The sequence below is a fragment of the Sturnira hondurensis genome, unplaced genomic scaffold (genome assembly GCF_014824575.4).
Source record: "Sturnira hondurensis isolate 20B ecotype Veracruz unplaced genomic scaffold, ASM1482457v3 Scaffold0022566, whole genome shotgun sequence".
NCBI classification, from domain to species: domain Eukaryota; kingdom Metazoa; phylum Chordata; class Mammalia; order Chiroptera; family Phyllostomidae; genus Sturnira; species Sturnira hondurensis.
This window is the reverse complement of record NW_028095197.1, coordinates 9,335,357-9,349,807: the sequence shown is the minus strand read 5'-3', so window position 1 is coordinate 9,349,807 and position 14,451 is coordinate 9,335,357. Positions and strand designations below refer to the sequence as shown.

The window sequence follows — 14,451 nt, the reverse complement described above, 5'->3', positions numbered from 1 at the left end:
GTGACCAATGGACACGTGAATGGATGAGTGCATGAATAAATGAGTGGCCAATTCTTGTCAAGCTGAACGTTGGAGAAGGGGCGAGAGTGGCGGCCCACAGTGAGCGCTTGCTCAGCGGTTCACTATTGACTCTGCACCGTGACTCAGCAGGGGACGGTAGGAGGGAAAGACCCCGGCTGGGCCCTGAACCCCGTCTTGTCAGGCATGGTAGGGGTGGCGCAGTAGAGGTATGTGCTGGTGGCATGGTGGGAAGAGCCTGCCCACAGAAGGAAGGGCTGGTCTGAAATGTGGCAGTGTGAGGAGGCGGGGCCCAAGGGGGACTGGAGCAGCACTCAAGGGGTGTCCCTTTATGTTGCTGTCGGTTCTGCGAGTCCCCCTCCCTCCATCACCTGAAGTTGGTTGGGAGCCTCTGGTGTTCGAACCCAGGTATGGGGGGTTGAGTGTGGGGTCAGGGGGACAAGGCTCTTAAGCCTTCTTGGGGCATACGGTCAAGGGGAGATGGTCCCTAACACGGAGACCTCACTGCATGATCTGTGGGCTCCTGGGGAAAGCCGAGGTGCCTCTGGGGCCAGGACACCCCAACCAGTGCAGGGCTGGGGGATGGCTCAGGGCAAAGTGACACCTGAGGGAGACCAGAGAAATGAGGAGGCTGTGCAGGGTAGACTGCGGAGGCTGCTGCGCAGGTCTGATGAAAGGGTCTGGATTTTGCCCAGAGGGCAGGAGAGGGACAAGGTCAGACTGGCCTTTTCTAGGGTTCGGTCTGGGTGTGGCTCAGGGAGCGGATCATGGAAGGTGGTAGGAGGATAAGGGCAACCAGGTGGGCGAGAGACCGGGGCTTGGATGAGGTGGCAGGGGTAGGTGATGAGAAAGAAGCTGGTGAGTGCACATGGGTGAGGGTGGGAAAGGAGAGGCTGAGAGGTGAGGCTGCCCTGAGAGCTGGTGGGTGGGGTGGGCCGAGGGCCCTGATGGGGGAGAAGAGGTGGTGCCTGCGGATGAGGGATTTCCTAAGAGACCAAAGTAGGAAAGTGGCCATTTTGGATTTGAACCCAGATCTGACCCACAGTCCACGGTCTTTCCAAGGCTCCCCAGTCGGCCTGCTGCCGGCAGGGGTCTGGGCGCCCTCTTCCCTTGGGCCTGCTGTGCCCTGCAGGTGTCCCTCGCCCATTGCTGCCACCCCATTCTGTTCCTTACAGCAAAATCCACTTGAGTTGTGGACACTCTGTCCAGCCCGCAGTTGAGGTAGTGAATCCTCTGGTTCAGTTTTTCTTTCCAAGCTTGGACAGAAGCACGGACAGCTTCTGTAGTCACTACCTAGTGAGAACACGGAAGAAGAAAACCAAGGAAGCAGGCTACAGGAGGGCGAGCTGATTCCATCAAAATCTCAGGAATGGGGGCTGGCTGGTGAGGATGCCTCTCGGTGTGATGTGTGCCCCCCACTTGCTCGGAGGGCCCTGGGGGAGTGGGATTTAGTTAGCGGTCTGCTAACTAAAAGGTCACCAGTTCAATTCCCAGTCTGGGCACAAGCCTGGGTTATGGGCCAGGTCCCCAGTTCAGGGCTTGCAAGAGGCAACCAATAGATGTATCTCTAGCCCATTAATGTTTCTCTCTCTCTCTTTTTCCCTCCCTTTCCCTCTCTCTAAAAGTAAATAAGTCTTTTTTCAAAAGCTTTAAAAAAATAAACATACTTGACTCAGTCTCCTCATCTGTGTGATGGGTACAAAGAATGCCCCCTAGGATTTCTTCTAGCTCTAACACTCTATATCCCGGAGGAAACGTTTGGCCCAAGGTGGCAAGGGTGTGCAGGACTGCAATGACCACAGCTTTTCTGGAGGGGTTCTGATGACAAAGTCAAGAATACAGGCCCCTGGAGCAGCGATCCCGCTGACCACGCCCACAGGGGTGCAGAAAAGCACTGTGAGGATGTTCACCATTACCACATGTCCCGTGACTCATTCAGCAGTGCTCACACATGGCTCCCTGAATCGTCCACTGACCTATTAGATGGTCCAGGCCAGGAGGCGCCTTGGCCTCTTCTACATCCTTCATCTCCAACACACTCAGTCCTGCCCATTCTCCCCTCCACTCAGCTCTGGAATTGGAACATGTCTCTGCTGGCACCTTGTCCAGGCCACTATTCTCTCTGCCTCAGTCCTGGTACCCTGCCTCTCTCTGACCTACCTCCCTGCCTTTCTGTACCCAGCAGCCAGACAGCCCTCCTCAATGTGGCCCTGAGCCCATGTCCCAGGCTGTATCAGCTCCCCTTGGCCTTCACCATGCATCTGACGCCTCTCTCCCACCTCCTGATCACTGCTCTGCACAAGTGTCCATCCAGTGTCTCCCATCAACACAGGACCATCTGCCCACCCAAGCTCGTGCTTCCCCAACATGGCCAGGAGGCTGTGTGAAGCCCTGGCACCCTGCCCAACACCCTGACACCACCAGGAGAGCGGAGGTTGGGAGGCGAGGAAGTGTGGGAGAGCAAATGTTTCTGCCCTGGAGAGGCAGAGCTGTCCCAAAGGGCCCATCGAAGGGGTCACAGCAGATGGACCAGTGTTCCCTGCTCTGCAGAGGATGCATAGAAACATCTGCACAAAAACGCAGAGGCCATGAGGGACCCTGCAGGAAGTGAGGACAATGTGAGTGACGTGTGTTCTCCACTCTGCACTTTGTGGTGGCTGGAACTTTTTCCAGGAAGCACGTGTTGCTATGGGAGAAAAAACAATAAGGATAGAAAAATAAATGTCCTCTATTGCTAATAGCAATGAAACCTTAACTCAATCACTGAAACGGAAAAGACTTTCTCACTGGACTTTAGCTACCTGCCAGGGAGGCACTGGAGGCTGGGAGAGATGGCTGGTTTCTCTTCTCTTCCTTAATTCCATGGAACAAAACACGGGTTAAGTAGGAAGGCTCAGAGGCCCCTCCAGTGCTAGAAAAATCTTGACCACAGATGTAAGTTTATTCCCAGGTTATGATTCTAGCCTGAAGCATCTTTACCAGTCATGGCTTAGCACCTCCTGAGCACGTACCTTATTATCTCCCCTTGAGTTTCGATATATTTCTATTTTGCTTTGAAGCTGTTCCAGACAAGAATTTAATCCATCTGCTTGCGAATTGGACTTTGCCACCTAGAAAAACCAGAGGTTCCAAGATTTGTCTCTAGAATACCTATTTTGATCAAGAAAATGTTCAGCCAAACATATTGTCTGAGAGATGAATTAAGTACTGGAAAAAATGAAACCAGGATGGGAAAATGCATAATCTTATCAAAAACCTGGTCAGTGTAAATCTAAGAGACTTTTTAAAACTGTCAAGTAGATAAGGGTTCAAAATAGAATAGGTGACTCACAGAACCGGTTGAGGGTACAGGTGTGTTTCTAGGAATTTGTCCATTTCTTATGGGTTATCCGGCTTGTTGTCCTAGGACCCTCTGCATTTCTGTGGTATCAGGGGCAATGTCTTCTCTTTTATCTGATTTTTATTTTAGTATTGTCTCTTTTTTTTCTTAGTCTAGCTAAAGGTTTGTCAATGTTGTTTATCTTCAAACATCAGCTCTAAGCGTCATGATCTTTTCTATTGTTTTTTTTTCTAGTCTCTATTTTATTTCTGATCTGACCTTTATTTCCTTCATTGTGCTAACTTTGGGTATAGTTTGTTGTCCTTTTTCTAGGTCCTCGAAGTGTACAGCTAGGTTGTTTATTTGACCTCTTTGACTTGGATTCACGTTTCAGCTACGCCATTTAAAAGCTCTGTGCTCTTGACTAAGTCACTCTCTGCGTGGGTCTCTCTCTAAAATGTGGGTTAAAGGACGTATTTGCTCTATACAGTTCCTGTGAGGACTAACACAGCTAATCAAAGTAAGTCGGTTAGCAGGGTGCACGGTGCGTAAGAACACAGTGAACGTTAGAAGCCACGACAATTCACTCTGCCTTCCTGGCTGGAGTGAGCCCCACCGGGCAGGGACCACACTGGTATTCCCAGCTTCTCGGAAGAGCCAGCATGCAGCTGTGTGTGACACTTAGACGCCAGGTGAAGAATTCATCTGACCTACCTCACACTTGATTTTCACTTGCAGATTTGTCAGCAGCCGCTGGATTTTCTCTATGAAGATAAGATCCACAGACAGGTTATGGAATTTACTTTCAAACTTGTTGATGAAATCATTGGCCTATAAAGAAACATCAAAAGTAAAGGAGGGGGAACGTCATTAGGAACTGTTGAGCTTCAGAAGCAGAGAGGTACAGACTGAACCAGTGGTTGGAAAGGGGAGCTAGACTGGCCCTGTTGACCTTGTAACGAGGTGTCCTTGGAGCCTGGGTAAAGGTCAAAGGTGAGGCTTACCCACCTGGTCCAGGTACTCGCTCTCCATCTTCTCCATGTTGATCATGATCGAGCTTTCGACAAACTCTATCCGGGCAGCTTCCTTCTCTAGTCGATTACATAGTGACTCAATTTCTTCACGAGAAAAGTTGCCTCCCTCTGAAAACAATCTGGACGTAATGTGGGAGAAATAGAAGCCACTGATCAGACCGGAAAGTTTCCATTCATCCCGAATACTGTGGTTGATAAGGCTTTAGATTAAAAGCACAAGATCAAGGTAAAATGAGTGCAGGTAGGTCAAGGACAGAAGTAGGAAAACCACCCAAATGTCCATCAAGGGATGAATGGAGAAACAGAGCACAGTGTAGGTGCATGATGGGATCGTATTCAGACTTAAGGAGGAATGGACTCTGACACATGGGTGAAGGTTGATGACACCATGCTAAAGTGAAATAAGCCAGACACACAAAAGGACAAACGTGTGATTCCACTTATAGTGAGGTGCCTGGAGTGGTCAGATTCATGGCAGAGAATAGAATGGGGGTCGCCAGGGGCGGGGGGAGGGGAGAGTGAAAGCATCCTGAAGGTGGATGGTGGTGAGGATAGCCTGACACTGTGAATTACTTACTGCCACTGACAATGGTTCAAATGGATTTTATGTTCTGTACAGTTTGTCACAACAACAAATTAAGGCGGGCAGGACCAACTCTCACCAGAGAACGCCCGGTAGCCTACAGGAGCCCCTGGTGCTGGGTCCCACCTGCAGTGCCTGATGTACTCGATGTTGGTGAAGCGGAGCTTGCCCAGGCTCTCCTCCAAGTACTGGCGGAAGCTGCGCAGGGACACCTGGATGACGTCAACATAGCTAAGCAGCTCCTGGTGCACTGTGCTGCTGAGAATGACCAGCCTGGGGAGCACAGGAGGGGCAGGGTGGTGACCTGGGCATGGCAGGGCAGCCTGGAAGGCTGTTTCAGCTCCACTGCCATGCCCAGCTGGGTAGAAAAAGAGGCATTAGAAGGAAGCGTACCATCCCGGCATGTGTGGGACACAGTGTGGAATTCTCGGGGGGCTGAATCAGAGGGCACTTCTCTCGGGCCCCTGCCACCAAACTGGTAGGAGACAGCCCAGGCCCTGCGGGATCTCATCCTCCCTCCAGCACGCCCGCTCTAACTCCCAGCAGCGTGGCTCCTGCTCCCCGGTGCTCTCCTCAAAGAGATCCTCCCGTTACCAGAGGCCTCCGAGCACACAAGAGCCTCCCTCACAAATCCCTGAATGACCTTCCTGGAACCCCCTTGCTCTGCCCTGTGCACATCCTCACCCCAAGACGGGCCACTGCCTTTCCTGATGGGAGAATTCTGTCCCCCGCCCCTAACTTCTTCCACCCCAGGCCCGGGGATGTCCTGCAGGAAAACTCTTCCTGATCACCCGGGACGGAAGTAGTCCTTCCCACCATGGACATTTGGGGCACGTCATTTGCCTCCCTGAACGCTGACCACCAGCATCCTTTTTTTCTCTCTGGCTGTTCACCTACCCCCAGCCCCCAGCCCCCAGGGGTGTGTTTCACACAGGTGGACTCTGAGACCTGTGAAGAGGTGAACTGAAGGGAAGGTCGCTCCAGCTCTGGAAAACCGGCTCTTTTATCCACCAGGGAGGGACTGCTCCTTTGAGAGCAGCCACCTGGCTGGGTTCTAGTTGCACAAGGCCAGGGTGGGGAGCTCCAGGGCCCTTACTTGTGGCTCTTGGTGGCGTTCAGGAAGGTGTGTTCCATGTCGTAAATCTTGCGGCGGAAGTTTTCAGATTTTGTGTTTTGCTCCTCTTGGAACTGGGAGAACATCAGCTTCTCCTTCTTCAGCGCCTCCATCACCCCAGCACAGTGGCTGGCCAAACGCTCTTGATGAAGCAAGAGCTCGGCTGAAAAGGACGAGGGGAGCTGAGGAGCTCTGGATCCAGAGGCACCTCAGGACACTCCCTTCCTGGGCCAGCTGCAGAAGAGGGACCAAGGGACCAACCTTGCTTGGGCCAAGGTTCCTCACTCTGTTCTGCTGCCCTCCCAGGGGCTTGGCCTAGGGGTGGGCGCCGATCTCAGGGAGGCCATCCTGAGTCTGCCCCAGGGTCTCTAACTGGAAAGGAGGCTCTGCCCAGCAGTAGGCAGGGAGGTCTCTGCTGGGGGAGACACCCTGCCTGCAGCCGAAGGGAACAAGGTCCCAGAGAGGGAGAGTCCCAGGGGAGCAACCTGGGGGCAGGTGGGATGGGGGCAGGGTGTTGGGGAGGGTAAGGTCTCCATAGAGGGTCTGGGAGAAAACACTCAGCCCACAGCTAGACGGCTGGGGGTTCTTTATGTCGGTGGCTACTCATTTCCAATGAGCCTGAATTCCAACGGGCTTCTAAGGTATAGTAAAAAGAACCAGGATTTGGCTTCAAAAGCTCCATCATGGGCCTTTAGAGCTAGCGGACAGCCCCAGACCACCCTGCTCAGCCTCCCTGCTGCTGGGGTGGTGAAAGTGCTGTGTTGTCTCAGCTCCACCCAAATGGAACACTGTGACTCTGGGACGTTGCTTCTCTGGCCTTGACTTCCACACTGTGAATGGGGCCACGGAGCCAGGGCACGGGAGGGAGACCAGGCGTCAGAAAGCAACTTTATTTATATTTATAGTTAATGCGCACTTTTCAGATGCAGACAATGAGGTTCCAAAAGTCAACCAGGTCTCCTTAGGCTACACACCCGGNCATGGGCCTTTAGAGCTAGCGGACAGCCCCAGACCACCCTGCTCAGCCTCCCTGCTGCTGGGGTGGTGAAAGTGCTGTGTGGTCTCAGCTCCACCCAAATGGAACACTGTGACTCTGGGACGTTGCTTCTCTGGCCTTGACTTCCACACTGTGAATGGGGCCATGGAGCCAGGGCACGGGAGGGAGACCAGGCGTCAGAAAGCAACTTTATTTATATTTATAGTTAATGCGCACTTTTCAGATGCAGACAATGAGGTTCCAAAAGTCAACCAGGTCTCCTTAGGCTACACACCCGGGGACTCCAGGCCAGGTTGCCTGATTCCACAACCATTTCACAGCCCCCAGCAACAGGAGGTTGGGTGGGATCACGTGGGGACTGTCTGCGAGCTCTGAAGGTCTATGATGGAGCTTGAAGTGCAACATGAGTGAAAACCTAACAGGGGTCATTGCAGGATCCAACTGAAAGTGTGCCCCCACCCATTCATAGAGCCCTCTGCCTAAGAAAGAAAAGGCACCTCTTCTTAAGTGTTATAAATTGTATGCTGAAATTAATGGCTACCACTTTGGGGGGGCTGTTGTCTGGTACAAGATGATCATGACTCCTGACTGTACCCCTGCCACCAACAACATCCCCTGCTGCAGATGAGATGCACCAGAGAAGTTGGGTAATCTGCCCAGAGTCACGCAGCTACAGTGGCTGGGCCTGATAGCTCTGATTTGTGAGCAACAGGTTTGCCTCCGAAGCATCCGCCATGCAGGTGTGTATCTGACAGGTATGTGAATAGAGCTGGGGTCCACACAACTACAAAAGAATACTACTTGCCATCTCAGTATCTAATGCCCTTTAAAAAAACAATTAAAAAATCTTGAACAGGTATTCTGAGCACTACCTTCCCTGCCAGCCTGGGCGGTGCAAGCCCACGCTCACATCTTCCGAGGTGCAGTAACGAGACAAACGTCGTGTGACGCACGCAGGGGCAGCTCATGAGTGCATGTGGAGCCGTGGGAGCATGGACACCGGGGTCGGGGGCGGAGCAGCCTCCCCGGACAGGGTCTGTACCTGCCCTGACATTGTGGATGTCCTTTTCAATGTGCTGGGCTCTTGGCTCGTGCAGGTGCAGACGCAGCTCCAGCTCTGACCCCAGCTCATCGATCTTGTTGGCCACCACGTCCTGGGCACTGAGAGCACATTGGTCAAACCACTCCTCTAAGTGCTCAAAAAAGCCAGCTCGAAGTCTGGGGGAGAGACCAGTGAGGGTCAGCCTGCCAGCAATCGTGCCGGGGAGAGATCTTTCCAGTTGATAAAGTGCTTTGCCCTTTCACTCTTTCTTCCCTATTTTACTTGCCGTCTATACTGTATTTTTTGGTTTGAGTGGACCACTATTCTCCAACCATACCCCTGCTGGAAGACACTGGGTGGTTTCCCACCATTTGTTCTTACAAAGAAGGCTATAATGAATAACCTGGTACGTAGGTCAAGTGTAGAACCATTTCTATAGGATAAATTCCCTGAACTGGAAGTGTCAGATCAAAGGCTAAAATGCATATGTGATTCCTGAAGACGTACCCAAAGTGCTTCCATTGCAAGAAAACTGAATTCCCATCAGTGGTGAGGACCACTTCCTACTACTCCTCCACAGCCTCAGAGTGTATTGTTAAGCTTTCTGTACACGTGCTGCCGAAATGAGCACAATTGTTAAGCTTTTAAAGTTGACAACTTTGTCATGTCACTACTGAGATTGAGTCTGTTTCTATTTATTCAAGATTATTTAATTTCTCTTTCTTCATACTATCCTTTCATGTCTTTTGCCCATTTCTCTTTTGTGTAGCTGCTTTTTTTTTAGCAATCTAAAGAGATTGCTATAACACATAGCAAGCTCTCTTGACATACTGGGGACAGCAGGTCCTTTGACTGTGACGTGAATGGCAAATATTTTTCTCAGCTTCTCATTTCTTCCCTTTTAAAGTTTTTGTATTGTCAAGATGTCAATCCTCCCCAAATTTGTCTCTAGATTCAATGAGATAACAAGACAATTTTGGCAGATACCGTCTTATAGAAACAGATGAGCTGATCTATATAGAAACACCAATGGTCAAGGATCGTCAAGACAATCTTGGAGAAGACCAGATTTGGGAGAATTACTCTTTGAGCTATTAGAGCTCAGTGTAAAGACACAGTCATCAAGCAAGGTGAGGTGGTGGCGCAAGGACAGACACACAGAGCAGCGGGAAGGGGCACAGCAGAGCCATCAGGGGAGGGGCATGTTCTCAAATAGCCTGGGGTCTACCAGTTGTCTGTGTTGGGAAGAAATGAATGTGGACTCCTACCCTATGCCATAAACAAAATCAATTCCACGTGGATTTTACAACTAAATGTGGAAGTTCAAAACAATATTTGTAGCAGATAATATAGGACAATATTTTCATGACTTTGAGGCAAGCAAAGATTTCCTAGAACACAAATTGCACTAACCCTTATGAAAAGAATGATAATTAAAACCTCATTACAAATTTGAATTTCTGTTCATCAAAACACTCCTTCAAGAGAGTTAAAAAGGTAAGTACAGAGAGGGAATGAATGAATATTTGTCATGTATTTACCTGAAAAAAAAAACAACCCTCATATCTAGAGGAGGTAACAAACTCATATGAATCAATGAGAAAAAAAGATAGACAATCCACCAGAAAAAAGTGGGCAAAAGATTTGAAGAGAACATAACCAAATGGCCAATAAGTATATAAAAAGGTTCACAACAGCATTATCAGAAAATTTCAAAACAAAGTCACAATGAGACACCACAACACAGATACCAGAATGGCTACAATGAAACGGCTGCCCACGCCAGGCCCCGGTGAGGCTGTGGAGCAAGTGGAACCCACCCGCACACCGTTGTTAAACCACCTCCAAAAATTCTTGGTACTACCTAACCCTCTGAGGTTCAGTTTCTTGATGTACAACATGGGCTAGTTATTGTACTCCTCTTACAGTTATTCAAAGTATTAAATCCTCTCAATAAATATTAGCTCTTGCAGTGGTCCTTGCTTTTCTTTGTTCTATGGACTATGAAGAGGACAAAGTCCCGTGATAGAGAAAGGTGCGGGTGAGGTTCAAATCCAGAGACATTTCCAAGGGTAAGAAGATGGTGAGGTGAAGGAGGAGAGAGAACAAAGGCCTGAATTTGCTCCATTCCCTGCGCATGTGTAAACGAGGGCGGTAGACCAACCGGGTGATCTCTAGCTGGTCAGTCTTAGCTACGACACGCTAGAGTCAGGAGGGCAGTGGATGTGCTGTCCTAAAGCCAAAGGCAAATTTCCACATTTGGCCCAACTTCAAACAGGGAAGCTGAGAAACTTGGGAGTTAGGGGAGGTAAATTCTCAGTGGTAGGATTGTCATTTCTATATTCTTCGTTGTACTTTTTTCAATATTCTCATTTCCTTCAAAAAATGTGTCATATAATCAGAGCCAAATATCATACTGATGTACTCACACCTATGGTCTGAACTATAAAAAAAATTTTTTTAAGTTAGAAGTGATAAGATTACTGATGGGGCATGATCTAGAACCCACAGCATCTTGCAGAGAAAACACTATGTTGTAGGTTCAAGGCCCAGGGAAGGACGGCATCCTGGGAGAGGCTGGGAGGTTGTCTTCGCAGAGAATATCTGGGACTGCAAATAGTTTCTGGACAGTTACTATTTTTTATTCTGTGTCTCATCTGTACCCTCAGTTAAACATTTCCTTTTTTTTAAAAGAATTTTATCCTTGAGGGCATTTTTTTCATTACCTTTTTTTTTTAAGAGAGGAAGGAAAGAAGAGACACACTGATGTGCGAGAGAAGCATCAACTGCCTTCGTCCCGGACACACGCAGACCAGGGATTGTTCACACCCGGACCAGGGATCGAACCCACGACCCTTCGGTTATGGGACGAAGCTCTAACCAACTGAGCCACACCAGCCTGGGCTATACATTTCCTTTTACCAGCTGAAATTAGTCCACTTTGTGTTAGAATAGTTCACCTTGTTAATAAAATTCAGGACAAGAGAATGAGACTAAAAGGGTTTCCTACTCACTGTCTCTTAATTTCCAGAACCAGTGCAGATGGAATTATTACTTGTTCTAGGAAACTGGCGTTGGAAGTGCCATCGATGAGAGTGGTAGAAAGGCTGGAATGGGGCCTCTCGCCGTCCTCCTCCTCTTGTTCCAGGGGCAGGAAGACGAAGTACGTGTTCCCACTGGAGACTGTGAAGGACTCCATGTCCGTGTCCTCAAGGGACACAGCGTCCAGACTCTCTTCCTGGGCTTCGGACTAAGCAGAAAACAAGACCTTAGACTTGATGGCATTGAACAGACCTGGGGACCCAACCGCAGGCTCCTGGATGCCTGCGGCTGTAACGCTGTGAGCCGGGTCATGCCTGCACTTGTTTTTGTGCTCACATAGCTCTTTTAAAACTAGGAAATTCCACATAGAGCCTGGATTTCAGATTTCTCTTAAAAACCAGAAAATCTGGCCATTCTGAGCCTCCATTCCTTCATGGCATTGTTGGCTAGAGCTGAGTAACGACCACACAGCTGCCATAGACTGAATGTTGGGTATCTTTCCAAAATTCATATCGTCACTGTACTGGTATTTGGAGGTGGCCCTTTAGGAGGTAATTAGGTCACACAGGCAGAGCCCTCGTGAATGGGACTAGTGTCCTTATAAAACAGTCCCCAGAGAGCTCCCCTGCCCCTTCCACCATGTAAGGACACAGTGAGGAGAAGGCTGTCTATGAACCAGGAAGTGGACCCTCATCAGACACCGAGTCAGCTGGTGCCTTGATCTTGGACTTCCCAGCTTCCCGAACTGTGAGAAAAAAATTCTCTGTTGTTCATAAGCTGCCCAGTCTACACCATTCTCATAGGGCAGCCCAAATGGACTAAGACAATACTCATTACCACTGATACTCATTGTCACCATGTTATACTTGGTCTCCAGTCTCTTTCCTGTTACCTGCCTGTGGGCATTTGAGTGTGAGATCCCTGATCAAAAAGAAGTCTCGTGTGACAATTCTTCCACCGCAACACAGGAAAAGAGTCTTTTGCAACTCCATGATTATGAAATTCAAGTTACTTGTCTGTGAGTGTGAATGTGTCAGACAGGATTTAGTAACACAAGAGTGACTTCCCTGCACTAAGGAGAGCCCTGCCTGCCAACCAGGAGATCACTCATTTCACACGACCAGAGAACGGGAAGAGAGAAGGGCTGGAGAGGCAAAGTTGACCTATACAATGAAGAGGAGCAGGAAAGAGAAGATGAGGAAAGAACAAGGAAAGCCACAGGACTCCCGAGAAGGCTGTAGGGTGGGATGCCAGGAGAGGGAGGGGTTTTAAAAAGCGTTGCTGTGGGGTAAGAATTGGGTCCCTGTTGACACAAATGAAAGGTGTGCATACCGTTGTCATTCTTCACGTGTACCCCCAGGGAGACTGAGCCACCGGGGACTCCAGCTCGGACTGACGACACGCAGAGTGAATACAGCACACTTTCCTTCTGCCGACCTACCTCAGCCATAGACGGACTTGCGTGTTCCTCCTCCTCCTCCTCCTCCCCCTTGTCTTCTTCCTCCTCCCTCTCTTCCTCCTTTTCCTCCTTCTCTTCCCCCTCCTCTTCTTGAGCCAGGACACCTTCCTGGTTTGGGGATGGTTTTAAGGAGCTGTCTCTTTCCACCTGCGCTTCTTCTGATTCCTGAACAGAGTCCTCTCCAGACTCATCCATCTCTTCGCTCAGGGCGGACTTCTCCTGCTGGCTCCCTCCCACCTCCCCCGTCATGAAGAACTCAATGCCTTGAGATTCTCCTTCCTGCGTCTCTTCTGCTGGCCCAGGGGAACCTGGGCTTCCACTCATGGTTTCCTCACTTTTGCTCCTTTCCACATCAGCCCTTTGCTTCCTCCTTAGTTTTCTCATTCGGTTCTGGAAATGCTTTTCACGTGCTTCTGTGGAGGACCGACCCCAAAGCAAGAAAAGAGATGGGTCACCCATGTGGCCTGAAGTGGGTGTCCCCAACCCCAGAGTACCCAAGGGTGGAGTCAGGGAGGATCAGACTTAATGTGCGACAGGTTTACCTGGTTCTCGGAGTTTGAGGATGACGTCCCCATTCAGGTTCTGCAAGGAAAGGACACGGGACCCTGAGCAAGCAGGGCCACTGTCCTCCTGGGTGCCACTTTCACGGGCACTTTTCTTTCAGTGTAAAAGGACCTACTTCCCCCCAATATCCAGTGCGGGGTGTCCTCAATCAAGGGGACTGTCTTCCCTAAGCCCAGGCCCATGAATAAGGCCTTTCAGCACACAGTGGGCATCAACACACACTGGGCTTTCATAGAATCGAACCTCGCTCTGACACATATTTGGTCATGGTCCGGGGCAAAGAAAGCATAAATGGGAGGATTCGAACCAAGGGGCCGGAATCTGCTATGCCCAGCCCATTCTGGGTTCACAAGCACACAGAGTGAACATGATCAATGAGATTGGGAGCCTGCTAGTTGACGCTCCCTACCCCCTGGATGAAGCTATTAGCACAGTGCACCACAGACAATGGTGTTGCTGTGCAGTTTGCAGGTGTGGATTCGAATCCCAGCTCTTCATAAGTCAGGTCACCTTGGGCAAGCCCCTTAAACCCTGTGGGGCTCAGCATCCACCCTTGTGCTATGGGGACTGTGACAGTGCCTATCCTTTCAGCCAGGCAGCCAGACTGGTCTCACAGGGCGGATGATGAGCTCACCCTCCTGTAGCTCGAGCTTCACCTCACTGCAGGTGCCACGGGGAACATTCATTCACCAGCAACTGGAACAGAGGCCCCTGCCTAGAGGAGGGATTCTCTGAGGAGGCGGGGAGCCCATGTATATGAGAAAGCCTTGGCCAGGTTCAGTGTCAACCACAAGTCTTTTCAGGACTCTGGCTGGGTGTGTGGGAAAGTGCCAGCATCTGGCAGAGTCAGGCCAGGACATGCCTGGTGGTCATGCTTTACCCAGGGCCATTCACTGCGTCTGATTTTTGTGTAAGACACTGTGCTGAGGGTGATCCAAGCTGAATACAAGTTAGTAAGGCACACCTGCCCTTCAGGGAACAGCTTCAACAGGTGCTCTGAACTCCTGCATTCAGCAGCAGCCAGTGTGCAAGCACCCCCAGAAAGAGGAGAAGCGACAGGGTGAGGAGGGTGGCATAGGGGGTCAGGCTGAGTGGGTGGTGCACTTGTCACTGGAAGTGGACTGGCAGTATGGGCGGGTCTGAGCTTACGGAGGAAGGCAGAGGAGCAGAATGAAGGAGCGTGGGGGCGGGGCACAGAGGGAGAACGAGGAGTGGGCTGAAGCAGGGACAGTCAGGGTGGGAGCCAGAGCTGGGGCCTCTGTGGTTGCCCAGGGGTTGG

General features: G+C 50.4%; 1 protein-coding gene across 2 annotated transcripts in view; it reads right to left on the bottom strand.

Moving 5' to 3' along the window:
• CCDC180 (coiled-coil domain containing 180) overlaps positions 1-14,451 on the bottom strand; it is a 49,238-nt gene that overhangs the window by 15,220 nt on the left and 19,567 nt on the right. For both annotated transcript variants that reach the window (XM_037035870.1, XM_037035871.1), the window contains exons 17-26: positions 13,151-13,190; positions 12,591-13,021; positions 11,122-11,357; positions 8,108-8,283; positions 6,051-6,231; positions 5,081-5,227; positions 4,346-4,490; positions 4,052-4,168; positions 3,030-3,128; positions 1,192-1,311 (exon numbers count right to left, since the gene is read on the bottom strand). In XM_037035870.1, the coding sequence (XP_036891765.1) occupies positions 1,192-1,311; positions 3,030-3,128; positions 4,052-4,168; positions 4,346-4,490; positions 5,081-5,227; positions 6,051-6,231; positions 8,108-8,283; positions 11,122-11,357; positions 12,591-13,021; positions 13,151-13,190 (1,692 nt within the window). The remainder of the gene's footprint in view (positions 1-1,191; positions 1,312-3,029; positions 3,129-4,051; positions 4,169-4,345; positions 4,491-5,080; positions 5,228-6,050; positions 6,232-8,107; positions 8,284-11,121; positions 11,358-12,590; positions 13,022-13,150; positions 13,191-14,451) is intronic.